This window comes from Phalacrocorax aristotelis, chromosome 1 (assembly GCF_949628215.1).
Source record: "Phalacrocorax aristotelis chromosome 1, bGulAri2.1, whole genome shotgun sequence".
Classification (NCBI taxonomy): Eukaryota; Metazoa; Chordata; class Aves; order Suliformes; family Phalacrocoracidae; genus Phalacrocorax; species Phalacrocorax aristotelis.
The window spans coordinates 24,185,898-24,213,740 of NC_134276.1; the positions used below are offsets into that span (position 1 = coordinate 24,185,898).

The 27,843-nt window shown below is 47.4% G+C and overlaps 1 protein-coding gene across 13 annotated transcripts in view; it reads right to left on the reverse strand.

Annotated features, from left to right (window-relative positions):
* The window catches only part of SLC7A1 (solute carrier family 7 member 1), a 49,274-nt gene that overhangs the window by 6,004 nt on the left and 15,427 nt on the right, over window positions 1–27,843 (reverse strand). For 4 of the 13 annotated variants that reach the window (XM_075084398.1, XM_075084415.1, XM_075084461.1 and 1 more), the window contains 8 exons: window positions 15,528–15,911; window positions 11,224–11,382; window positions 8,831–9,005; window positions 6,800–6,924; window positions 4,954–5,176; window positions 3,993–4,132; window positions 2,203–2,305; window positions 227–438 (listed from right to left, as the gene is read on the reverse strand). In XM_075084398.1, the coding sequence (XP_074940499.1) occupies window positions 227–438; window positions 2,203–2,305; window positions 3,993–4,132; window positions 4,954–5,176; window positions 6,800–6,924; window positions 8,831–9,005; window positions 11,224–11,382; window positions 15,528–15,897 (1,507 nt within the window). In that variant the 5' untranslated portion in view covers window positions 15,898–15,911. Of the gene's footprint in view, window positions 1–226; window positions 439–2,202; window positions 2,306–3,992; window positions 4,133–4,953; window positions 5,177–6,799; window positions 6,925–8,830; window positions 9,006–11,223; window positions 11,383–15,527; window positions 15,912–16,131; window positions 16,280–16,333; window positions 16,409–20,001; window positions 20,117–27,843 lie in introns of all 13 variants that reach the window. The other 9 variants (XM_075084377.1, XM_075084347.1, XM_075084367.1 and 6 more) reach the window with 5 other exon arrangements.

A 27,843-nucleotide genomic window follows, 5' to 3' on the forward strand; every position in this document is an offset into this window, starting at 1 on the left:
CAGCAACACATGAAAAACCTAACTGTAGGAAATATGCCCTTCCCCTATACACCCCCACCCTGATCTCTGGATTTTTTTTCAAATCATAAATTTAATCTGCAGACCTTCAGTTATTTTGGCCATTACAGGAGCACATCAAAATTACAGCCAGGAGGTGAGCTTTCCCACCGTGTTCAAGTACCTACCAGCTGGCTCAGTGTGGTTACCAGTGATTACCAGTGCTTACCAATGATGAAGGTTGAGACGTTCACCACTGAGCCAGAGAATTTGGAAGGGTCTGAATTTGGGGGACACAGTATGGCTTTGAGGGAACATTTCTCCTCTTCCTCTGGCAGAAATCCAGCCTGCGACTCACTGGTGCTCACAGACTCGTTGTTATCTGTCTCCTCTGTTGTCCTAGCCATCTGGTATGCCAAATTAGGCTGCTCTGGCTGATACCTAGGAAAAGGGAAATGAAACAAAGAGCATATTGGTCTGGTGCAGGATAGCGTTGGTTTAAAAGCCACACAGATAACCACAGCTGCGCCCCAGATCACCAGCACCAGAACAGGCACACATAACGTCTACACCCTTCTGTTTCAGGGCAGAATCCAAGGAATAACGTTATCATAATGTGAGCAAATATGGTCAGCTATTATCACCTACAGCTTGGTTGTAATGTCAGTGTTTTAAACTGGATAGTGCTCTCTTTCATAAACCCTATCATCTGCATCACCAAAACATGATCTGGTGACGGCAGTGGGGACTAGAGAAGGAAGCAGCAGACAGACAGAGATAATTGGGCTGTTGAGTCAACTGTGGCAGTTCAGCTCTTGCATTTTGGCACGGAGGTCACTGACTTAACAGATCAGCAGATATTGCACCCCAGCAGCTGCTGATCACACCCTGCAGCGATATTCCTGGTGCACCATCCTCCTCCATCCCAGTCTCTTCTGCTGGCTTGTCTGCGCCCACACAGGGAAGGAAGAGGTGAACAAAAAATGGTGATTTTTTGTTGTGTATGTGGACAGGGCCCTGATGCACAGCCATGTGATCCATAAAGAAGAAACACTCTTCCAGCCTCAGCTCTTTTTCACAGGTTTTGCCCGTGACACTCAGCCACATGCCTGACCATTTTGAAAGACAGCTTAAAATTGCTCCTGTGGGGATGTGTTTGCAATGAGGGCATTTGTGAAACACTGCGAATTGAGAAATGCAGTGAAATCCTTGGCTCCAGGCACAGCAGGCTATTAGTGGCAGGACCTTACAGCTTTGGAAACAATTTAGCTGATACTTCATTAGGCAACCAACAGGGCAGCCAAATCACTGACCAGGCTGCTACAAGATAGGCTATCAGCTCTGCAAATCTACAATGGGGAAAATGCCATAAAATGGGTACAGCAGCTTGCAAAAATAAATTAAGAAGCCACTTACAGCTGCATGGAGAAGAGGGGACTGGGAAATCAGAGGAAAAGTAAGAAGGGCAAGGAAGATTGCCAAGGATTTTCAAGGGGCACGGTAGACAGCACAGGCAGAGAGCAACGGCATTACAGTACAGTGTTGGCCCTTCACCTACTGCAAGACAGTTCTTAGTTTAATGCATTTGCTGTGAGCAGGCAAAAATCCTCCACCAGACTTTGAATATCAGCCGTTGAACACACAGGTATTTTTCAGTGACACTATCTTCAAAATACAGTCCTTGTGGGTAGAGTGCTGTTGCCCATGAGGTGCCAGACAATGAAAATACTCAATTTTCAGCCTAGGTTAAGGAAGCAATGGGAGCTCAGTGCTTCTAAAAAGATATGCACTAAGGCACTGATCCTCCAAACACATGCTCAGCTTTTTTGCTGCTGCTAGACTATCCTGAATCCCCATTCAAAACTAAGATGACCTGAAAGTGTAATCCCAGAGGCAACGAGAGTGATGATGACACAGGTATCCAGGACCACCCATCTCTCATCCCTGTGCATTGGCATATCTCCCAGGGCATTCACAGTTCACCACAGCAGAAGTGGCATGGGCCAAGGGTTAACCAAGTTCAGAGGACCCCCTTGCAGATCCAATTAGCACAATCCCGCATGAGCTTAAAGAAACAAGCTCTTCACATGCTTATAGCTGGAGATGTTCATGGTTTTACTGTGTCTATGAAAACTATGAGGGCATCTGATCACTGTGTGGATTTCTGTCTGTGTGGTACAAGAGAGGCTGTTTCTACATCCATACCTCAGTACCAACACACAGGCTGCCACCAAGGAGTAAGCCAGGAGGGTCCCAATGGACATGAGGTCCACAAGATCTTTCAAGTCGAAGAAAAAGGCCATAACAGCTGTAGGAGGAGAGGAAGGTGAGAGAGGGAAGAAAAATCAGTAACACAGCATAACATGCACATCTCAGGAATATTAATGACATTGCAGCACATGTGTGACTGGACTTGGCTGGGGAGCTTGAGCTGTCATGAGATGGGGAGAGGCAGGACTTGGTGCATGAACACCCTGAGCCTCACTGGGTGTCCCAGCACAGCCTCACTAGCTGGAACCAGAGGAACCATTTGCTACATGAAATGTCAGCCTATTTGTCTCATATGGGTATGTTCACCCAACTACCAGCACTGAGCAGGTGTTTAAGCCACAGCCTAATTGCTGGAGTCCCCTGGTGCAGCCACAGCACCCCTAAGGCCAAAATTATCTCATGGAAGTAGCTAGAGGGAACAGAGGATGGGCAGCATCTCACTCTGGTGTCTCAGCTCAGCTGGTGCGAAACCAGGCTTGTGTGTGCAATGGTACCAAGCATCAAGGAAGGCATCTTGAGTTAGCACACCTCTTCATGAGGATTTCTAGAAAAAGGTATAGACTGCCATCCCTTAGGGATTATCCTGCTTACAGGCCCTCACCAGGCAACCCCTGGTTGTACAGACCGTTGTATAAAGGTCTTTGGAAGGAGAAGCAAGTAAGCAGAGGGCAGATGTCAGTCAGACATTCAGGCGATGCCACTGGTCGTATGAGAGCACAGGGATCTCAGAGCTGAGCCTGGGCCAACCCGCCCTTAACACACCACCTGGAGCCCAACAACCAACCCAACCTTTACACTCAGCTGGCAAGTGCTATCCCTGCAGCTTTGCGCGAGCTTTGGTCCTAGGCACTACAGATCACTCTGAGGAAGACCTGAAGGAACTGCAAAGCATGTTTTTTTTACTTTATCTGTCTCTTTTTTTCCCCAGCCTGCACCTGCGGCCATCTGAAAAGGGAAGTGCCAGAGGACCATCTATGAGGAGGCTCCATGGGTCCTGAGGCAGAGGCTGAGCTGTTTCACGGGAGCTCAGAGCCCACAGCAGCAGTTCAGCACCAACTCCCCACCAAACATGTCATTTTCTCACACCGACAGCTCATCCTGCTTTTGCAGCAGAAGGTAAAGAGGAAGCAGCAAGGCTCTGCTCTTTGCTAGGCATTGCGAGGAAGGGGATGGCTGCGAGAAGAGGGTAAGCCATTTGTCCTTGCAGTCTGGGAGGTTTAATTCCCATATTTCTATGGGCTGAGAATGGGGAGGAGAGGACAGGATGGCTGCCAGCTGTGGCTAACTGATTAACAAACGCCTGTGCCACAGGGGCCATCTGTCTGTCTCTGGCTGCTCTGGTGTCTTCTGCTGAGCTGCTACCCACAGGCAGTGAGGTGTCTTCAGCCAAGCCAGGCCAACAGCCACAAGGATGCTGAGGCACCACTGGCTGCCACCTTGCAGGGGGTTAATTAATTTTAAGGCTGGCAGAGCACCCAGGGAGAGGATGAAGGCAATTCTTGGCATGAGACAGGATGTCAGCAATGAGCCCTGAGAAAGAGGGACAGGCACACAGCTCACCTAGCTCCTCCAGGGCATGCCCTGGAAACACAGGGCACCCTCTGGGAAGTCGTGCTGTGCAATACATCCGATTAACAAGTGGGCTAGAGTTAGAAAGACTTATCTGCCCCTAGGATGACCTTATGTCTCCTTTCCACACATTTGTGTAAGTCTTTGGATCTTACCTGCAACCGCCCCTGATGTCAGTGTTGCAATTATTGGAGTTTTTCTCTTCTCATTGACTTTAGCCAAAAATTTAAAGAGAAGTCCATCTTCAGCCATAGCATAAATTATTCGAGGCATCGGAAACATGGAGCCAAGGAGACTAAGGACACAGAAGGGGAAATAATCTACTTACATCACCTCCTGCTGAGCACAGGCACACAAACAAAAGCAAGTTTATGGCAGTACAAACAGAGAACAGGTGGCTTTTATTCACTTCAGTTTCTCCTTCAAGGGCTCCTCCCGCACACTCATCTTGCTTATAGCCAGTAACTGAGGTGCAGCTCTGAGATTTTGCATACCTAAACTTCGCTATGGGGCCATAAAACAGCCTGACTTCCAGGCAGCAAAATAGCCGTAACTCCTATGAGCCTCTATGAGTTCCTCACCTGACCGACTATGTCTAAGTTGACCTGAAACAACAGGTCCCTGGAGTGCAGAAGAATATGACAGTTTGCCTCCAGCCTGCCCTGCCTCCCATCCAGATGGTTGTCTTGCAGGCAACCAGCAGACAAACAGCCCGGGGTATGGTAAGCTTCATATGCTCCAGAAGATGCAGCCTGTACTACCTGACACTAATCTGCTCTCCACCCAGCCAGCCAGGATGTCTTGTGGGCAAACCACATTTGCACTGTGTAGTTGCCTCCATGACTTAGTCACTGAATCTACTTATATTCCAGAGATGCACCTGCTGGGTCTGCTGCTGAGTTTCTGAAGTGACACTGGTCATGTGCATCTCACAAATCTATCACAGGGTGAAATACTGGGCCTTTTGAAGTCAATAGCTCTGAATTTCATCCCTGTCCTCAGCTCTCTTGACCTAGGGGAACATAGTCAAGGCAAAGCCCTGACATGCACCATTTTTTAAAGGAGTTGGAGATACGTTTGCCTTGAGAGATGCACCAAGGTAGAACAGTGTCTCACCTTGTAGAAAGCGCACACAAGGAACCGACAGCCACTGCGTAATTAGCTCCATCCCAACCCACGTATTTAAAGGCATTGGGTAAAGGGCTATTGGTATCCAGCTGGCAATAAGGCATCATGAGCGTCAGGGCAGCTGACACACCAAAATAAGCCACGAAGCAGATGAGCAGAGATGCCACAATGCCAATAGGAATGGCCTTCTGAGGGTTTTTTACCTCCTCGCCTAGAAGAAAGAAATTTAAATATCAGCTAAATGATGAGCAAGAACTTTATCCCAACCTAGGGCATGCTGGATGGGGATTTTAAAGGCTCCATGGGCAGCAAGGCACTGTTTGACCGTGTGTGGAGCTGCATGCTGCCGATGGCCTGCCGCAGCCTGCTTCTCCCACTTCTGCTGCTCCTGTCACTCCTTCTGACATAAACATTTCTGGAGGCCTTGTAAACTCAGGCACAGAAGCAATCCACATTAAAAGCTGTCCTTTCCCCAAAAAGGGTTATTTTTACCTCCAATTACTTCTGCTATCCCGATGATGCTGCAGAACACTTCAATGATCACAAGCCATGGGACAAGAAATTATTGTGCAGTTGTAGGGCAAATTCTTGGGTGAGTATTTCAGTTAGCACCTCCACCAAAACTACTAGACAGTGAACACAGCAGCATAGGTACCCAGTTCCAGGGAAGTGCAGTCTTTGCACAGCACCTGGAAATCATAAGGATCTTTGAAAATGCCCCTTTAAAAAAGGGACTTCCTCTAGTTTCTATGGAAAATTTTCAACAACCAAGTTGGGACAAATGTGTGAAACAAAGAACTCCTCAAAATTCAGGCACTGATTAATTAGAAAACAGCTTTGAGCCTTCCGTGTCCTCCAGAGCTGCTCTTGTCTGAAAGCAAGAGCTCCTGAGGTTTTGCATTTCAGGAGGATGAACTGGTAAGCAGAGATCCATATACCTATAAGTCAAAGGCAGATGAATGTGTTTCTCCTCCAAGGAGAGGCTGGCTGGAATAATGGAGCCAGAACTTCTCAAACTCCTTGCAATAAGAGGCAGTACTGCTTTATCTGTCTTTGTGATGATCTCTTCCTCTCTCTGCTCCAGCTTTGAAGCAACTCAGTTCTTGCCAAATGTGAAATTAAGGATAATCCTTCCTTTATCCAGGGAACTGGGATTCTTCTTAGCCAGGAGAAACACGACAATGCTGATGGTTTCTCTCTTAGGAGGAGATCTCTGAACCTTTGGAGATAAAAACTCCCCCTTATTGTGAGGCACAGTTTTAGGCTGCAGATGACTCCCCAGAGGCTCTCTCTCTGGCTCTTTAAATACCAGTGGAGTATTTATTCTTTAAATAAAGCCAGTGGAGCATCTTCAGCTGAAGGCACTGAAGAACCCTACTCCAGAATAACCTGCTGATTAAAGCATCATCTGGAGTTAAGAGGTTCAAACTTCACTAGTCATACAGAGCGTCTGAACCTGGGCCTTCCTGGTTTGCCTAACTGGTAAAGCTTGCTGTGTTTTCTGTGGCATCTGTCCTGCTTAGTGTCATCAGTGACCAACCACGGGACTGGGCCCTGCAGGCAAAGAAGGGAGAAAGCTTGTTTTTTGGATTATATCGTCTAGCTGCCTGCCACAGCAGCTAGAATTCAACACTGAAGCACCCAGGGACTTGGACATACTCCGCACTTTGAGTACTAGGAGCAGCTGAGCTACAAGTATATTCTGGGCTGAGGTTCAGAAGGGTGATGAATGCAGTGCCCTGAATTACTCATTATCTGTGCTGTGCAACATTACCGAAAGCCAACCGGCCAGCAACCCTGTTCATAACCAGAATGAAGACATCTTCCCTCTTACCTGTAGTAGCAATACAGTCAAATCCCACGAAAGCATAAAAACACGTGGCTGCTCCTGAGAGGACTCCTTTCCATCCATAGGGCATAAATCCTCCAACACCGTAGAGCTTTTCTTCCTGTGTTTGACTAAAAGGCATGGCACTGGGTTAGAAGTCATCCTGGCTAGGTAAGAGTAACAAAACTATTCATGTAGCCCATAACAAAATCCAAAGCTGGAGTTCGAAGGAACACACTCACCCTTTCATGTGCTAGCATACAAATACCAGGCAAAACGCTAAGCCCTACCCACCGCTGAGCTTTGGACTGGCCTGCAACAGCCTGGGGAATGCATGGAATAAAAATGTTTCATGGTTTGTTCCCACCACCTGTTTTTGGGGGCAGATAAAAATGTGTTGGCTAAGACCGGGAGAAAATAGCATGACTATTAAAATTCCTCTCCTAATATTACTGCATGTGTGTAGATACACATATTCATTTAAACATAAGCTTTTGAAAAAGCACAGTATGTAATTCTGAAAACTGAAGACTGAGAAAACTGTAGACGATTCACTTTTCACCTAAGATCGACTCAGATAAAGTGTAGGTGAGCAGACAGAGAGCAGTGCAGGGTGCCATGACTGTCTAAAATCCACCCAATCCTCCACTCTCAACTTCAGAATTCCCTGTGCCAAGTTCATACCCAAACTGTGCTTGCGACCCTGAGGGAGGAGAGGAGCCTGCACCCCTGATGCACCAAATGCTTTGCTAAGCCTCAGCTGAAGTTCATTCAAGTCAACAGACAAGTACTGATCGCAGGGCACTCTGGATCAAGGCCCCAGATCCATGCGCCTGTGTTGAATCACGTATAACACATCCATCAGTTCAAGTGACTCAGGTCACTTCTTCAGGGAAAAGCCTTTGTAAAGACGAATTAAGGCAATTAAATTAAAGTAAATCCCAAATTTGCAAGTCTTATCAGGTATAACCATCTGAACTCTCTCACAGAAGCTCTGCTGAGATTTGGATGAAAACTGGCCTGTTATTTGAAGAAATAGCACAACCCATAGGTGGATTACTCTGGAAATAATGATAAAGTGAAGTAAACCCCAGAACAGATTTTACAAAAATAGTAAGTGCCATGGGTCAAAGAGCTACAGTTACACTTTGAAGCTATTGCACTAATTGCTCCTTGCATGGGAATAGCAGCAGGGAAGGAGGGGGGACCTCTCCTACAGAAGCAATTTGTTTGCAGCAGGCTGAATTCTGCAGAGGCTTAATACGTGGCTTGTACACAAGCCAGACTTGACCCAATAACATTTATAAAATCTCACCAGTTTTTGCCAAACTGTACTTCCTTGCAGGCCAGCATAAAGAGTTTAGATAGCAAGCCAGGACTGAGCTGATGTATGTGGAGATATTTAAAGGCCCTTATTCTGTGTTGCAGTCTCAAGCAAAAATGAACAGCCTTGTATCACTGGCAACCCTTGTAAAGGTCCTTAATTTTGATCTTGTATAGGAAGACAGAATTTTGGCCAAGTAGCAAAACGTCATTAAAAATGGATTCATGATATGCTCACTGCAATACATTAAAATAATTTGCAACTTGCCTTCATTTTACTGAAGCGTTTGAGACAAGGTCTCCAAAAGGTATAACAGTGCCTCAAGGATATTGCCCAAGTGTCCAAAGAAACTACAGAGCTATACTTGGTCATGGTTTCATGCAGGCACCAGAGCCGTCCTGGTGTAGCCTTGAGTAGGAGGTTGTCTAAAAAGCTCTTTTCTCTCAAATTTGGATGCTGTATTGGTCATGAGGCTGGAAATGGTCAGTTCTGCAGCAAGGCCCACATCGACACAGCCTACCTCCTAGCAGTTTCAGTCCATCAGCACAGCCTGCTTTCAGCGAAGACCCACCGAAATCAGCTTTCTCTCCAAGGTGTTTGGCAAAGGAGGGAGCCATCCCATTCCCTGGTTTTCTAAACTCCACAAACCCCCCTATGAACTCGCCATTGAAAATGCATCAATTTCAGAGCTGAGAAGAAAAGATCCAACATACTTGTTTCCGTAAATGCTGTAGTTGGTGTTGTAAATGTCCTGTTCAGTCAGCTGCCAGTTTTTAACAGAACCTTTCACAAAGCCGGAGACCATGACAAAGCCGAGAACAAGGATGTTGATGCAGGTGAACACTTTGTTCACCAGGGCAGATTCCTTCACGCCAAAAATTAAAAGCCCTGGGGAAAAAATGGCAGATGGGCAGTCAGGTATTTCACCACCAGCAGCAGGCGCTGAGGGCTTGCAAAGGTAGCCCAGCTCTGTTCACGCTGTGCTTTGCCGAACTATCACATCTCGTTTCTCCACAAAGCCAAGTAGCTCAGGTAAGTCAGGATTAACTCAGAAGGAGGATGAGGACTCCAGCCCAGACATTACTCCTGCAGGATGTGACACACCTTCCCACCCAGCATGCCCATTTGGCATGTGCCCCTGGAAAAGTGATTTGCTAACACAGCTAAGCTGCTTCCAGCACTTTCAATGCCAGCTCTGGTCACCTTATGGCACTATGCTGTGCCACCTAGACACAGCCTCAAACTCAGAGACTGAGAAAACACCACAGGTGGTTTGTCATGAAGGAACATTGTCTTAGAGGTCTTGGCCACGTGCAGAAGTCATGAACAACATTCAGCTTTCCTTAGAAGCAGGGAAAAATATGAGCAGGACTGAATCCAGGAAGACAGCTACTTCTGGTGCTGAAGACACAGAAGAAGGTGGCATGTTGGGAATCCTGTTCACATTTAAATCAGTGGGAGCTTTGCCAGTGAGTTCAGCAAGAGCAGGATTTCAGCCTGCGGTCTTAAGAGCATCCATCTGAAGAAAAACACGTTTATAGGCTTTAGCAATCAGATCTCGCTGGGGCATAGCTCAGCTTCTCAGAACAACAAGCTCTGGTAACTTGCGTTTACTCTTCAGGTGCCTGATTTTCAAGAACCCAAATCTGTAACACAAATCTGAGAAGGTGGCTGAGGGAGAAGGTAAAAAACTTCACACAGGCCTGAGGGAGAAGAGGAGCACAACAGGGTGTCCTTATTGCTACTCCAAGGCACCTCAAGGAGAGAGGATCTCCCTGTGCACTCAACTTTCCTTCCTTTAAAATAGGAACTAGGCTGAGACAGCCACATCAGAGAAGTGTTTGATAAAACTGCGTACCTGCCCAGGGGAACTTGTAAGGTACAGGTACCTTGTAGAAATCTGAAGCTCAAGACGGTGCAAGCAGAAATAAACTTGTGATGCTCTCATTCAGCAGCTTTTTGTAGAAAAGAATGGTTTGCATCTTTTTTATTAAAATCCAGGGAATTTCCTCCATGCAGGGGAATAAAACCATTGGTAATCTTATAATATTATGCCTCACTAGTGCTAAAATAAGAAGTCCTAAATTTTGTAAATTGTAGCTGAGGCGAAAGGCCAGATTCTATTTTGAAACTACAGCAATTCATATACAAATGAACAAAGAGGAAAATCTTCTCTCCCATTTAGATGTAGTTCTGAAAACAGGGCTGCTATTGACTTCAGCAGTCCTCGATACAGTCCTAGATCCAAATGCAAACCCAGATGCCAAAGCATCCCTTGCTTATGAGGCCTGTTCCCAGGAGCACAGCTCACACAGTGAAACAGCTGTCCTGATCAGAGTGGGAAGTGTCAGGATGACCTTGTTGAGGTGACACTGCAGCTTCTGCGTTCTGGAAACCACAGAGGGGTACACAAGAAGCACTTTTAAAATTTGCCTAAATTTGGCAATGCTTTGCAAGATTCAGTTGAAGTAGAGGTAAAAGTTCAGAAGGATTTTAATTTTCCAAATTTTCAAGACTCTTCCAAATTCTGATCAAAGCCTTGGCACATTTTTAGAAAAAAAGAGGACCTGACTGTTTATGACACATTTATTTCTCTGGAGTCTTGCGTTCACTGCTGTGAACTGATGCCCAAATATATTTTTTTAAAACTCAAAACAGTAGTACATGAGGTTGTTACTGAGTCCCATATTTTTTTTTCTCACTTTCCTGACTCAAGATTTGGCAGACTATCAAAACAGGAATAAGGTTGACATAGCAACAGAATGAAATTCTTGTGTAATCGGATTTATGGAGGGAAGGATTAAACTTCCATAATCGATTGAGGATAACAAGTCATCTTTTCTTCCTTATATAAAATTTGACTGAAGGTTTTAAAAGTGGGTCCAAAATATTGAGAATGCTCCCCTCTAATTAAAAACCTTGCAAACAGGTTATGCCCCATACTAACTCTACAGCAGCTATATAGGTCAATACAACACTTGTATCAAAGAAAGAGTCTTTAATATGTTGTCCAAAATAAATCAGGACTTTCTGCCTGTTCCAAAAGCATACAATGAAATTACAGAAGAAGGAGGTCCAAGACTCACAAACCCCTGCAAGGTTTTACCTGTTAGGATGATGATTATCACCACAGCGAAGATGTCTGGGTATTTTGCTAGCACTCCGGGAGCATCCATCATCATGTATTTTTGACAAAATTCTTCAATATGCTGGCCTATGATTTCATCAAACGTCGCACTCCAGGCTCTGGCCACGCTCGAGGTTCCTGCCAGAGGACAGCAAGGATGCAGATCACCCTTCGTGGCTGGCACGTGTTCCAAACAGGGGGCACCTTGCACGGCTTTTCGCCATGGAGGGCCTCAAAGCAACCTTGTATGTGCTTCCCAGGTGCTGGGAGCAGCCTTTCATCTGCAGATCCAGCCCACAGCCTGTATTCATGCCTGGCATCTGCTTTGATGGTAACACACACAGGTGGTGGGTCTCAGACTCCTACTCAGCTGACAAGATAAAAAAAAAACCTTATAGTGGTTTGGCTTCTTAGTAGATCTCCACTTTTCCTTAAGATACAGTGTCGTCTGACTTTTTCCTTATGCCCTCAGCAGCCTGAACTTCCCCCAAACCTGGTAATTTCTGCTACTAGAGAGGTCTGAGTCTCTTCTCATACCAGCGGAAACCCCTGGCCGGGTGACTGCAGCCCAGGCAGAGGGGCCTTACAGAAGCCAGCTGGCCTCTGGCAGCACACCACTGGAGCACCAGAGCCTGGACCACTACATTCACCCAGCTCCATAAGCTCTGCACTCCAGCAACATGCAGGTCTGTTCCAACTCCTGGTGCTAAAGCACCCGAGCAGGATAATAATATATCAGATATAATTTACAGGGTATCTGAGCGTAAGTCATCCTACTGCAGGATGCTGGTGGTGATCCCAGCAAGCGGCCTGACTCCTGCCTGCAGCAAGTGCTTAGACTTCCCCCTCCAGGGCCGCTGTTTGCTGCGGTTCCCAAGAGCACCAAACTACACACAACTTGCCACGGTGAGGACTGAACCTGGGGTCTCAGGATGACCAAGTCTGGGGCATCGTCTGGGCCAGAAGAGTCACGTCAGAGAACTGAAATAGTAACAATAAAAAGCTACTACCAGACAGTGACAGCATTGTGTAAAATAAGTAGGTTTGAGTAATAGTCAACTTCTCCCTCTCCTGTGTTAAAGTGGCTATCATTATACTTCTGTTGTCTTATACAGTATGCTATATATAACAGCATCTAATTGCATTATATAATTACCACTGTACATAATTACCTAGTTAAAAAAAGAGGTTGGTTTGGTTTCGCTTTGCAGAGCAATTCCCCAGAGGATGCTGACAGGACTCGCTTCTACCTAGAACAGTTTGTCCTGACACACTCACCTGTGGGCGGGTGTTCAGGCCCCAACTCTGGCACATGCAATCATGTCAAACAATGTCTGTGCTCACCTACAGCTGATCCCTCTGCAGCAGCGGTGGGCAGCACCTGCAGCAAAGCTGGGAATTCTCACTGCCCTGATCCAGCCTTGCAACAGTATAAAAATGAGCTGCAGAACAGATCGGTTTGGAGACTCTTCTGTTCCCTGAGGCAGCAAAGTGCACAGTGTGAATGCTTTTCTCAGTTTAACTTTGGCACGATTTGAGGGAAGACACTATTTCCTTAGTGCTCCTTTTTTTGACCTGGCTCTAATATTTAATGTTCTAGGACAGGAACAACCATCTCCTACATGTATTATATTAGATGCCAGCTGCTTGGATGACAGTTCCACATAACTATCAGCCGTTTATCCTGAACTCTCTGTAACCAACAGCCTTGAGGGAGCGGGGGGGAACCTGACATTATTCCAACATCACAGACACCTGGATAATATCTTAGTGTTGCTACAGAGCATGGTACAAAGACATTTGGCTTGTATCCAGGAGGATTTACTAGTTCTGGGTCAGCATAACCGTGCCAGATTGAGCTGGTTCCTGCCTACAGCACATGGCTCCCAGGAGAGCTGCTGAGCTCAGGTGCAGGGCTCACTGCAGTAACAGGCAGAGATGAGGAGGTCACCACGTGCCCCAGGAAACCCTAGCAGCAGCTACTTGTCAGAGGTGCTGTTACTCCTCATATTACCAGCTCCCACCAGCTTCCAGTTCCTGAAATGCTTCCCACAATCTGTCATGGTTCCCCCAAACCCACACCACCCCAGAAGAAAGTTCACACCAGATCCTAGTCCTGGACACCTTCTTCCTTCTGTCTAGACCATGACCGATCAGTTGCATGCCCATTTTTGCTCATCACCCACCTCCACGACCCCACACCAGTCTTCCCCCAAGCCAAGTCACTTCAATTAATTACAAACTACTGGCCACCCATCCCAGGGCCCCAGGATTTCTTTTTCCACCCCACAATACTTTCTGAACAGATGCCTGAGAACCTCAGCGTGAAAACACCAAGTTGGCCGAGCATTTTACAGATGCAAGCTCCCACCACCCCACCTGGTTTCGGTGGCACTGCTTGGCATTTTCTGCAGCATGACTGAGAAAAAAAAAATTGGCTTTCCGCCCCTCTCAACCCCCATCTCGGAACTGCGGACTATGCCTGCCAACATATCTTTCTCCTCTACACCCCCAAAGCTGATGGGACTTGTCCTTGCTCACAAGGGGAGCAATTAGCATGGGAAGAAAGGCTGGGTAAGATAAAGAAGAGACACCCGCTATAGCCTACTCACACCCTCCCCCGGTTGTTTTTCCTGCTTAGCTGCCCTTCCTCCCAAATTATGAGGAAGCCAGTTGCAAACATGCATTTTTATCACAGGACTGAATTAAAAGTAACTATGTTGTGTTTGAAGACATTGATGATTAATATCTACTTATTTTTTAGTGAATTTTCTGCCTTGTGATAATATACTGAGCAGCCAGCTCTGAAATAAAAATAGAGGCAGCAGCTCAAAAGCCATTATGAGAGGACAAAAAAAAACAACCAAACAAAAACCTCAGAAATATCATATCAGCCTCAGCCCAGATCCTGGGAGTGTAATGTTCAGTATGTAAATCTTTTCATCACGCATTTGCAGAATCAGGTTTTGGGACAGCATCCACAGCTATGTTAGTCATTTTGGTGGTCAAGTATCATGGTGGGAAGGGCTACATAACTAACTAGGCGAGGACCATGGAGGAGTCGATTTGTCATTACCTTTCTGGAACAGAAGATAAGTCACCAAGAAGTCTGTTCAACTTTTCTATGTGTATCCTAAACAGAGTCCATTTTAGAAATCTTGAGGAAATTATATGCTTACTTTTTAAAAAAACTATTTTTATCCCTTCCTTGCAGTGAACCTAATTCATAAAAGAACCGCAGGACTCAGATTTCCTAAGGAGATGAGTTTAATTGACTCTGGCTTTTCATCCTCTCATTTCTTATTGAAAAAAAAAAAAAAAAGGAAAAAAAAAATAGGAGGAGGAAAAGGTTTCAGGTAGCACACAGAGCAGAGCAGAGCCAGAACAATCTCAGACAAGCAGCTGCTACATAACTATATCGTTCTTGATATGATCTTGCCCTGCCCAGCACCACAGGAACTAATCTCCAAGGTAACACACATCCCATAAAATGCATTTTTAAAAACTCCAAACTTCCTTTAATAATTCAGCATAACATCAGTTTTCATTTTAACTACTTAGTCTTGACTCTCAATTGGCAAGTTGGTTGCAGCCTTAATTACAGGCATGATGACAACCAGCATGCCCAGAATGTGCTTGAAAGACACGAATCCTTAATTAGCAAAGTATGGCTTAGTTTTAATACATCAGCTGAGTTGTACACTGCATGCTCTGAGCTTGGTCCAAGGCCTCTCCCAGCGGGAGTCAAGGGCTTAGAAGGGATTTGGTCTGGATGTTTCAGAGTCTGTGAACCTGCAGATCACCCTAAACTTAATCCTGCAGCCATTCACAAGACAAAACTGTGATCTCCACATACTTTAAACAGGTCTCAAAGGGACCAGGAATTAATCCTTCATCAGCCAGGAGTAGAGATGCTGCTGTGTAAAAGCATCCTTCCATCAGCGGCTTCTTTCTCAGCAAAGGGAACATGATTTTGCTCCCTAGCAAGTGTGCAGCAAGCCAGGGGATGCCAAAGGGATGACGTGGAGATTCAGAGGAAGCTGCAGCAGCAACAATCCAGCTTCAAGACAAACCCTCAGCCCACAGCACACCACTCACCTCGCCGACTGACAGGAGCCACCAACAATGCACTCCGCAGATGAGTCCTGAAATCCTCAGTGAGTGCAAGAGTGTAGTGTCTATTTTGTAACAGTAATGCAGCTGCCCAAACAAGGCTGATCTTACAAACTAGGCTGCCATCCTGGACTAAAGCCAGGGTCTTGCAGCGCACCCACCATACTTACCAATAACATAGGAGAGGATTAAATTCCACCCTGTGATGAAGGCCCACAGCTCGCCTACAGTCACGTAGCTGTAGAGATAAGCAGATCCCGTCTTAGGGACTCGAGCACCAAATTCTCCGTAGCAGAGTCCGGCCAGCACTGAGGCCAAGGCAGCAATCAAGAAGGAGATAACAATGGCAGGTCCTGCATTTTCCCGTGCCACAGCTCCAGCCAGTACGTAGACACCAGCACCCAAAGTGCTGCCTACACCCAGAGCCACTAAGTCAAATGTGTTGAGGCATCGTGAGAGCCGACTGTCTTCTAGAGTGCAGTCCACATTTTTCCGGCGAACAAGCTGGTTTCCAAAATTGATAATTTTTTTACACTCCATCTTCGTGTTTGGGCCTGCAAGAAAGATGCTGCCGTCATTACCTGGACCAGGTTACCCCTCAAAACAGCATCACTGCACAGGTATACTGCTACAGCCCCACTACATTTCAACAAACGAGCCTTCCCCCTGCCCACTTTTTCATATGGCAAAATGTCTCCTTCAGCATTTTACCTAGGCTTAGCACAGGAAATTAAAACAGACAAAACCAAAGCATTTTCTGCTTCCTGCTCTTACTCATGCTGCAAAGCCTGCGTAATCCCAGGAGAGACAGGGCACTCCACTCCAGTTCCTACCCCGCTCTGCAACCACCCAGTCCACAGACAAGTGGTCAAGCCAAAACCACAGAGCCCATCCTTTCAGAAGTCAGAGCAGCTTTCCCGGGCTGGGAATTAAAAAAAAAAAAAAAAAAAAGACATATACAGAGAGACATACTTACATATATTTTTTAAGTCTTGGGGTGAACTAAGTGAGCATTACATCCCAGAATACGGCACCACACATGCTATTCCCCCTAGAACACAACATGACCATGTGCTGCAGTCAGTGTCACCATTTGCAGTCGAACAGACCTGCTGGGATATTTCCCCTCTCTAAGCTCCAGCTCCAGCCACAGGCAGCAGCACAGGCTGCTGTTGCCTACAACTGTGCAGGCTGAAACAGATATAATTTAGGAAAAAGGACATGCAGAATTGAGTTTTACTTAACTTGGTTGTGCTGAGACAAAGGCTCAAGCTATATTGCATTTGCAACGACTGAAGTGAGAGCACAGTGGGGCTGCCTGAACATCTGTGTCCCATCCAGGACAGAAGCACGGCAGGACAGGGGTGTTTAATGAAACTGTGGGGTAGGGTTTCCAGCCATGGTCCCATTTCAGCACCTGCACTATTCCTGTGTATGGACCTGCTGGCATGGCCGAACAGCAGTTTACAGTGGCTTCAGCATGTGAGCAGCTCAGGTGCAGCTCCCCTGCTCGGGACTTTATGATCGGATTAGCAGCAGGGTAAAGCAAACTCCTCTCTGTGGAGGGATCCCTTAGGAAATCCTTCTGGAGTTTCTCCTCCCATGAGAGACATGCATCTGGCAGTGCTACACCATGGGAAGATTTTGCTATGCAACTCATCAAGGCTACAAATTTGACCATCCACATAGGCGTCCACATAACACAGACAGTAACAGCACTCATTAAAAGCTACAATCAGTCAAACCATCACAGCCAGCAGCGGGGTCAGCTTCAGCTCCTCAAGGACATCTGTGGAACTAGTGCTGTTATGGAGTCTGTTCCTTCAAGATTTATGTCCTTGGACACAGCCTGGGTATGGAATTTGTGTCTTACTCTTTCTGAGAAAAATTAAGTATGTTACTTCAAAATTGTCCTTGCCTTTAGAAAGCAGCTAGAGAGCTCCTCACAGCATTACCAGAATCCATGAGCTCAGTATTAGAAGGAATTTCTTGCTTTTTACACTGCCAAGTCTAGCCCCAGTTGTCACAGGCAACCATGGTGTAACGTCAGGTCTTCCCTTAAAAATTTCTAGGTGCCTTATCTCCACTGTTGGAAAGCTCGACCAACACTCCTCTGCTCCCCAGCCAAAATGCTTTAATAGACAGTGTTTACTCATGTGCTCTTGTGCCAAGAATGGCCTTTCCCCGCTCGCGCGGTTACCCCAGTGTACCTTTAGACACCAGTCATAACCTTTCAGCCTTCATTTTACAAAAGTAGGTGATCTAAGCCCTAAAGATACGGGCAGTCCCCAGCCCCCAGCAGTTGCCCTGTCTGCAGCTGCTCACTTCTAAACCACCCTCTGAGCAGCAGTATATCCCATTAGCACCCTTCTACTTGTTGCATCAAGAGGAACCAACAGCAGCAGCAAGAAGAGCATCCCAACAGCAACCACTAAGAACGCCAGTGGGTATCTCCTCTACCAGTGTCTGCCTTCCTCTCCCAGTCCCTGACTTCTCACTAAAACATCCTTTTTGCACTGTGCCAGTTTCTTACTAGTCCTTATCTTCTTAAATAACTTTCTATGTGGCACCCCATCAAAAGCTTTACTTAAGTCAAGATAAAGGAAAGCTATCATTCTTCCCTTTAACCTTAAAAGTAAAAAATACAATAGTCCACCACCTTCCCTGGGCCTCTTATCAAATAAAACTGTCAGGTGAATCTGTCAGTCTCTCACTTATCTCTTCGGTCTTCTCCAGCCAATGGGCAACAACTCTTACCTTGACAGAGGTTTCACTTTGCTGGTTCACCACCACTTTCATGCCCTGGTTCTTTCTGATTACCCATCCCTGACCCTCCTCTTCTGAGTGTTGCTCTGACTGGCTGTAGCCATTTTCTTCAGCCCACGCTCTGCCATCCCTCCTTCATCCCCACACCATCATCCTCATTCAGAACTTGGCAGTTGGATAATACGATGCTCTCCGCAGCTAGGATGCTTGCCTACAACCTGCTGGATTACTTCCAATTCATATGCACAGAAAAACATGTACTAAAATAAAGCAGTGCTGGGGGACCTGTAACAAGGCATGTTCTTCACTTTGAAAGGGCCTCCAGTGGAGGAAGTCCAACACTGGTGACAAACACCAAGAAGCTTTGAACGTCCCCATAGACCCACACTCCAACCAAAGTCTACAGACAACCTAAGCCAGAGCTAGCACTGACAACAACCTACTGTACTTCTACAAATGGATTTGGTTCCAGGCACCAAAATCACTACTGTAAGACCTTCATTCAACTATTTAATAATGTTCATTAGCATTCCTGTTCTGAGCATAAGAGTACTCTAAAAGTGAATGTCCCAGTTGTCTCCATTTACCACACTTTGGTTCACAAAGCAAGGAGCTCATGGAGTGCACAATCCCGATACTACTGGGATGAACCTAAACCTGCGAACACTGCTGGGGCATATGTAACGTACCCCAATACCTGATGGGTGCTCAGCCCACAAGAACAGCTACACCAAGATAACCTCCCCTGTAAGATGTGTTGTGCAGACACCAGATTCTCAGCAGCAACTGTTTTGCTCTGCAAATCTACAGGCTGCCGGGACACAGCCTATGGGGATGAAGGGCATCTTCCATCTCAGACTGCACCCCGCAGCTTCAAGAAGCCCTAGCCTGATACCCACAGTGCACCATTAAGCCAGGCTTTGGCAGCAGGGCTTTCAAATGTTTCTTCATTAATTATGGAAAAGGAAAAAAGGCTCTTTTATTTATATTTAATGCCTCACTCCAGCATTGCCTTTCCAATGAATAGTACCTTGTTTACCATTAATGGAACAGCAGTATACATCGCACACTAACATCAATAGTATGCTGACAATAATGGGTAGTCAAAAATATTGCTAAATGCAATTTACAGGATGGTCAAGTGAGATTGGTACTTCATCAGCTCCGGCTAAAACCCAGTGTAAAAGGTGGGAAGATACATGCTAAGAAACTTAATTAACTGACTCAGCTATTAAATCCAATGCTTCAATTTTGTCACCATAGCATCAACTACAAAATCAAAAATCCTCTTAATTTTTCCAAGACCCCAGTCATAAGCCCTGGCTTAACTCCCTTTCTCTTGGCCTTACACTAACTCCCCTACTTAGAGAAAGTAATTACAACTGCAGGAGCAAGGCTGAGGATTCAGAGGTCCCACCGTGTCAGGAATTGTATCCTCCACCAACAGCTCTCAAACACACTTCTGAGGGAGACAGATTCAGACTAACGGAGTAAGGTAGATTTCAGGCCAATCATACAAAATTCTAATCTGGTGAACTATGGCAATTCCCAACATACAGAGAGGGAAAACTATCTTCTCCCTTCAGAAGGAAGACAGATCTGTTTACCTAAGTGTATTCATATGTCAACTGGCTCATGCCATCTCCTTCCCACTTGAACCTTTCCAAAATCCATGTCAGCCAGGATTGCTGTCAGTGGGACAGCAGCCTACTTCCCCAAAATCAGTGACAGGGCAGTACTGAATTTTGAACTGGGGTAAGATGACAATAAGAGCGCTGCACTGCAGCATCTCCTACAAATTTCATTGCTTTCTAGGACAACACAAGTCCTAGACTTTGCTTAACTCCCACCAGAGCAATGCAGAGATCTTATTGATACCTGCATCCTATGAACACCACAGCGATGGGGCTAACTCACCCATCCTACCCAGCAGTGGTGGTGGTGCTGGTTGATATGCAGTCTGGAGCTCCAGAAAATGGGGAAGGTCCCAGTGCTGTGCACCAAGAAAAAAAAAAACCAAACAAATGCTACAGAAGATACAAAAAAGTCCTCCAAAACAAAACAAAAAAATCCCTGCCATAATCTGCAGCCTACTATGAGCAAGATACCCACAGGAGATGGGTTAATGGATTCATTTTCCAAAGCTAGGCTGAAAGTAAAGACCAGTTTGAGTCAGACCAAACTGTGGGTTTCAGGACAAACATAGGTTTATTCTGCAGCACAGAAACATCAAGAAATGCCAAAGGACTGGAGAAAAACAGTTTATTTCTTGTTAAGTCAATGTTTAAGGCAAGGTTTAGACATTCAATGGCCTGAACAGAGGAGTGAGACAAAACACAGAATAATACAGGAGAGTCCCAGCTGAGGCTATTAATAAAGACAGAAAATGGAAAGGAGGTGGAAAGATGCCCCAGCTCAGCAAGAAGCAATTAGCCAGAGAGGTCTGCAAAGATGCAGTGCAGCTGGGCAGGGCTTGCCTGCCCTTTGCACAGAGCCCCTGGGCAAGCCCGGATGGACTTCTGAGGCTGAGCTGGACCAACCACAGGGGAATACCAGAGAAGCTTGGAGGAGATCTTCCTGAGACATTTCACCCTGGGTGAGGTTACAAGTCCAGGCCTCCCCAAACCGTAGTGACTTATGCATTGTTTTGTGTTCCTCAGGGTTTGCACCTCTGAATTGACATCAACCTTGCTGAGCATATAGGGTTTCATCCTACATGGCGCTGAAATATTTCTTACACAAAAAATCAAGGTGAGGGAAGAAGTTATCTTGCAAGGTTGGACCATGTAATGTGCAGAAGGAAAAGGTTTGAGATGTGTTGATGGGTGAGTGCACATGAGTTTCTACAATACCCACGCAACAGGAACAGTGCTAACCCTAAGAGTTAGGTGGCACTAATGATAGGCTTGCTTGCAGTGTGTAAGTAACCTACTGCCCCCACACCTCGCACAAAGCTCCAAGGAGGATGTGTTCTGTGGTGAACAAAAGCAAAAGGCAGAGGTCAGGCTGTGCAGTCTGATATTATCTTTGCCTAAGATGTGCCTCCAAGGTGGACCAAGGTTCCCCACAGGTGAGAGCTGCTCTCCCTCCTCCTTCGACTACCACTGACACCCAAGGAGCTGCAGATACCAAGTCTCTTCCAGGATTTGGCTCAAGGCCTCTGCTTCAATAATGTACTGCTGTGCTGGTTTTGGCTGAGAAGGGGTTAATTCTCCTCACTGTGGGGGTCAGCTACCTTTCCAGCTTCCCGCGCTCTGCCGCGTGGCGTGGCAGGGGGGGCTGGGAGGGGCAGGGCCATGGTGGGGGCGGCTGACCCCGACTGGCCAATGGCAGGTTCATTCCATACCATGTGACACCATGACCAGTATATTGAGGGGGGGCAGTGGCAGCGCGCAGGCGGCGCGGCGTCGGGTCGGCGGGCGGCTGCGGCGCGTGCGGTTTGTTCCGGCGGTTCGTTCCCCCTCTCCCCTCCCTTCCCCCCCTCCCCCGGGGCTTTGCGCCTCTCGTTGTTCTCCTTTACATTGCATTTCTACTGTTGTTTCTTTTAATTTTCATTATTAAACTGTTCTTATCCCAACCCACGAGCGTTACCCTTCTGATTCTCTCCCCCATCTACCGGTGGGGGAGTGAGCGAGCGACTGTGTGGGGCTGAGCTGCCGCTAAACCACGACAGTCTTTTTGGCGCCCAACGTGGGGCACGAGGGTTGGAGATAACAACAGCTGCTGGTCACAGCACCATGTTGTCCTTTTTGCAGTTGGTGTTAAAAATCGGTGTTGGTTGTTTGAGTCTGCTGTGTTCTGCTGTGATTAGTAATGTTTTGCCTACGAGATTTGTTATACAAACACTCGTTTTCAGCTTTATCTGGTATTTGGGGTTTTTGCTGAAACCGTTACTGTACTTCGGATACCACCTTGTTGAGGCAATTAGCAATTATACCTCCTCCTCTGAGAGATTTTATATGGAGGAAATACAGAATAATACCTTTGCAACTTTGTTCTATGATGTCTGTGCCTTTGTTACAACAACGTTTTTGTATCTTGAACATCCTTGGGTGGTTAAGGTGCAGTCATTGTTAGTTTTTGGGCATGTTGTTTTGGTTTTGACTAAGCAACTTAAGAATATCACCCAGAAATCTGCCCCGAGGCTTGATAGTTACGAGTGGCAGGGCATGTGGGATAGCATGGGCAAATACCTAGGGCAGTGGGCACCCCCAGTGTTTTGGAGTTTCACCCCCGAGCAAGTGCAGAATCCTAAAAAACTAGTAGAATATTTGGAGAAAGTATGTTGTTACGCTGGGAACTCCAGAGAGACACAGATAACTGCAACGTGCTGGGGTCTGGCCCATGCATACCGAGCCCTGCTCAACAGTATTCAGTGCCCCCAGGGGGAAGAGAATGTCTCTGGATTGAAATGCAAAGTGACTGGCACTGTAGACAATCCAGCCCTGACAACAGGCACTGCAGCCACTCAAACCCCCACAACAAGTACCGGAGCTAGCTCAGAAAATAAACCCGTACCAGTATCAGTTGCCCCCATACATAAGACGAAATATTGGAAGCGGACATCAACTCGTTTAGAACGGGATGATGAAGAACCAGGGCCATCGCGGGGAGAGGAGGGAGAAGTAATAAATGAAATAGAGACCACCCGATCCCTGTCCTTAAGCGAGTTGCGAGATATGCGAAAAGATTATAGCCGTCGTTCAGGTGAGCACATTGCCACCTGGCTGCTCCGATGCTGGGATAATGGGGCCAGTAGCCTGGAACTAGAGGGAAAAGAAGCCAAACAATTGGGATCCCTTTCTGGGGAAGGGGGCGTTGACAAAGCAATTGGAAAAAAACCACAAGCCCTCAGCCTCTGGAGGCGACTCCTGTCTGGAGTGAAGGAAAGGTATCCCTTTAAAGAAGATGTTACATATCGCCCAGGAAAATGGACAACTATGGAGAAAGGCATCCAGTATCTCAGGGAATTAGCTGTGTTTGAGGTGATTTATGGTGACCTGGATGATCAACGGTCATCCAAAGATCCAGATGAAGCCGAGTGCACACGACCCATGTGGCGGAAGTTTGTACGGAGCGCACCATCTTCGCATGCAAACTCATTGGCAGTGATGTCCTGGAAAGATGACGAGACACCAACGGTGGCAGAGGTGATAGATAGACTCCGGGATTATGACACAAATATCTCTTCCTCGCTTGTCTCTGCTGTGGAGAAACTATCCCAAGAGGTCCAGCAACTCAAAGAAGATCTGTCCTACTCCCCACCTCGACAGAGCAGTGTCTCAGCTGTTAGGAATAAGCGTCCTTTGGCTCAAAGAAGGGGATACACACCACGGGCCACCCTATGGTTCTACCTGCGTGACCACGGAGAGGACATGATGAGGTGGGATGGCAAGCCTACTTCGACCCTACAGGCACGAGTACATGAACTGCAAGGAAGAACAGTCACTCAGGGAGGCTCTTCCAGGAAAGCTGCTGCTCCAGTTTCCAGCGAGCAAGTCCCCAGACAGAGGAGTAGAAGCGCAGATTTTATTTCTAAGTGTAATAGAGGGACTCCTGATTCACATTTACAGGAAGTGAGTTGTGACTGCCATGATCAGGACTAGAGGGGCCCTGCCTCCAGCCGGGTGGAGGAAAGGGATAACCGGGCTTACTGGACTGTGTGGATCCGATGGCCTGGCACGTCCGACCCACAGGAGTATAAAGCTTTAGTGGACACCGGCGCACAGTGCACCTTAATGCCATCAAACTATATAGGGGCAGAACCCATCAGCATTGCTGGAGTGACAGGGGGATCTCAAGAGCTAACTGTATTGGAGGCCGAAGTGAGCCTAACTGGCAATGAGTGGCAGAAGCACCCCATTGTGACTGGCCCAGAGGCTCCGTGCATCCTTGGTATAGACTACCTCAGGAGAGGGTATTTCAAGGACCCAAAAGGGTACAGGTGGGCTTTTGGTGTAGCTGCCTTGGAGACGGAGGAAACTGAACAGCTGTCTACCTTGCCCGGTCTCTCAAAGGACCCTTCTGTGGTGGGGTTGCTGAAGGTCAAAGAACAACAGGTGCCAATCGCCACCACAACAGTGCACCGGCGGCAATATCGCACCAACAGAGACTCTCTGATCCCCATCCATAAACTCATTCACCAACTGAGGAGCCAAGGAGTCATCAGTAAGACCCACTCACCCTTTAACAGTCCCATATGGCCAGTCCGGAAGTCTAATGGAGAGTGGAGACTAACAGTAGACTATCGTGGCCTGAATGAAGTCACTCCACCGTTGAGTGCTGCTGTGCCAGACATGCTAGAACTTCAATACGAACTGGAGTCAAAGGCGGCCAAGTGGTATGCCACAATTGATATTGCTAATGCATTCTTCTCAATCCCTCTGGCAGCAGAGTGCAGGCCACAGTTTGCTTTCACATGGAGGGGCGTCCAGTACACCTGGAATCGACTGCCCCAGGGGTGGAAACACAGTCCTACCATTTGCCATGGACTGATTCAGACTGTACTGGAACAGGGAGAAGCTCCAGAACACCTTCAATACATTGATGACATCATTGTGTGGGGCAGCACAGCAGAAGAAGTTTTTGAGAAAGGTGAGAAAATAGTCCAAATCCTTCTGAAAGCTGGTTTTGCCATAAAACAAAGTAAGGTGAAGGGACCTGCACGAGAAATCCAGTTCTTAGGAATTAAATGGCAAGACGGTCGTCGTCAGATTCCAATGGATGTGATCAACAAAATAGCAGCCATGTCTCCACCAACTAGCAAAAAGGAAACACAAGCTTTCTTGGGCGTTGTGGGTTTTTGGAGAATGCATATTCCAAATTACAGTCTGATCGTGAGCCCTCTCTATCAAGTGACCCGGAAAAAGAATGATTTCAAATGGGGCCCTGAGCAACGACAAGCCTTTGAACAGATTAAACGAGAAATAGTCCATGCAGTAGCTCTTGGGCCAGTCCGGGCAGGACAAGATGTAAAAAATGTGCTCTACACTGCAGCCGGGGAGAATGGCCCTACCTGGAGTCTCTGGCAGAAAGCACCTGGGGAGACCCGGGGTCGACCCCTAGGGTTTTGGAGTCGGGGATACAGAGGGTCTGAAGCCCGCTATACTCCAACTGAAAAAGAGATATTGGCAGCATATGAAGGGGTTCGAGCTGCTTCAGAAGTGGTTGGTACTGAAGCACAGTTGCTCCTGGCACCCCGACTGCCAGTGCTGGGCTGGATGTTCAAAGGAAACATCCCCTCTACACACCATGCAACTGATGCTACGTGGAGTAAATGGGTTGCACTGATCACCCAGCGGGCTCGAGTAGGAAACCCCAGTCGCCCAGGAATCTTGGAAGTGATTATGGACTGGCCAGAAGGCAAAGATTTTGGATTATCACCAGAGGAGGAGGTGACACGTGCTGAAGAAGCCCCACTGTATAACAAACTGCCAGAAGATGAGAAGCAATATGCCCTGTTCACTGATGGGTCCTGTCGCCTTGTGGGAAAGCACCGGAGATGGAAGGCTGCTGTATGGAGTCCTACACGACAAGTAGCAGAAACTGCTGAAGGAGAAGGTGAATCGAGCCAGTTTGCAGAGGTAAAGGCCATCCAGCTGGCCTTAAACATTGCTGAACGGGAAAAGTGGCCAGTGCTCTATCTCTATACTGACTCCTGGATGGTGGCAAATGCCCTGTGGGGCTGGCTGCAGCAATGGAAGCAAAGCAACTGGCAGCGCAGAGGCAAACCCATCTGGGCTGCCACATTGTGGCAAGATATTGCTGCCCGGGTAGAGAAACTGGTTGTAAAGGTACGGCATGTGGATGCTCACGTCCCCAAGAGTCGGGCCACTGAAGAACATCGAAACAACCAGCAGGTAGATCGGGCTGCCAAGATTGAAGTGGCTGAGGTGGATCTGGACTGGCAGCATAAGGGTGAACTATTTCTAGCTCGGTGGGCCCACGACACCTCAGGCCATCAAGGGAGAGATGCAACATACAGGTGGGCTCGTGATCGAGGGGTGGACTTGACCATGGATATTATTGCACAGGTTATCCACGAATGTGACACATGCGCTGCAATCAAGCAAGCGAAGCGGGTAAAGCCTCTGTGGTATGGGGGACGATGGCTGAAATATAAATATGGGGAGGCCTGGCAAATTGACTATATCACACTCCCACAGACCCGCCAAGGCAAGCGCCATGTGCTTACAATGGTAGAAACAACGACTGGCTGGCTGGAAACATATCCTGTCCCCCACGCCACTGCCCGGAACACTATCCTGGGTCTTGAGAAACAAGTCCTGTGGCGACATGGCACCCCAGAGAGGATTGAGTCAGACAATGGGACTCATTTCCGAAATAGCCTCATAGACACCTGGGCCAAAGAGCACGGCATTGAGTGGGTGTATCACATCCCCTATCACGCACCAGCCTCTGGGAAAATTGAAAGGTACAATGGACTGTTAAAAACCACACTGAGAGCAATGGGGGGTGGGACATTCAAGCACTGGGATACACATTTAGCAAAAGCCACGTGGTTAGTCAACACGAGGGGATCTGCCAACCGAGCTGGCCCTGCCCAGTCAGAAATCCTACATACTGTGGAAGGGGATAGAGTCCCTGTAGTGCACACAAAAAGTATGCTGGGCAAAACAGTCTGGGTTCTTCCTGCCTCTGGCAAAGGCAAACCCATTCGTGGGATTGTTTTTGCTCGAGGACCTGGGTGCACTTGGTGGGTGATGCGGGAGGATGGAGAAATCCGATGTGTGCCTCAAGGGGATTTGATTTTGGGTGAAAACAGTCAATGAACTGAATGGCACAATGTGAACTGTTATATAATATTGTGTGTCACCTCTGTGTTGTATCAATGATATCAGAGTACGAGCCTCCCAACCCATGGAAGATCAACTATGAAACAAGCCGTGCAGCAGTGATGGAACGATGACTGACTCGGTATGCAGCAACCCAACGCCACACACCATCTCTCCCACCCGGAAAGACTGATACAACAGATGGAGCCCAGAGTCATGGACTGCGTGAACTCAATGGACATTTTAATGGACATTTTACAGGGAAGATCCATGAACTAAGGGAATGATGTCTGTGTATTATGTTAAAGGATGGGAAGGGGAGGGGTGGTGGTTGGTACGGTTGTATTGCATCATATGGGACCTGGGCATGGTGTAAGTGGTATGGAATAAGGGGTGGAGAATGTGCTGGTTTTGGCTGAGAAGGGGTTAATTCTCCTCACTGTGGGGGTCAGCTACCTTTCCAGCTTCCCGCGCTCTGCCGCGTGGCGTGGCAGGGGGGGCTGGGAGGGGCAGGGCCATGGTGGGGGCGGCTGACCCCGACTGGCCAATGGCAGGTTCATTCCATACCATGTGACACCATGACCAGTATATTGAGGGGGGGCAGTGGCAGCGCGCAGGCGGCGCGGCGTCGGGTCGGCGGGCGGCGGGCGGCTGCGGCGCGTGCGGTTTGTTCCGGCGGTTCGTTCCCCCTCTCCCCTCCCTTCCCCCCCTCCCCCGGGGCTTTGCGCCTCTCGTTGTTCTCCTTTACATTGCATTTCTACTGTTGTTTCTTTTAATTTTCATTATTAAACTGTTCTTATCCCAACCCACGAGCGTTACCCTTCTGATTCTCTCCCCCATCTACCGGTGGGGGAGTGAGCGAGCGACTGTGTGGGGCTGAGCTGCCGCTAAACCACGACAACTGCCTAACAACAACAGTGGACCT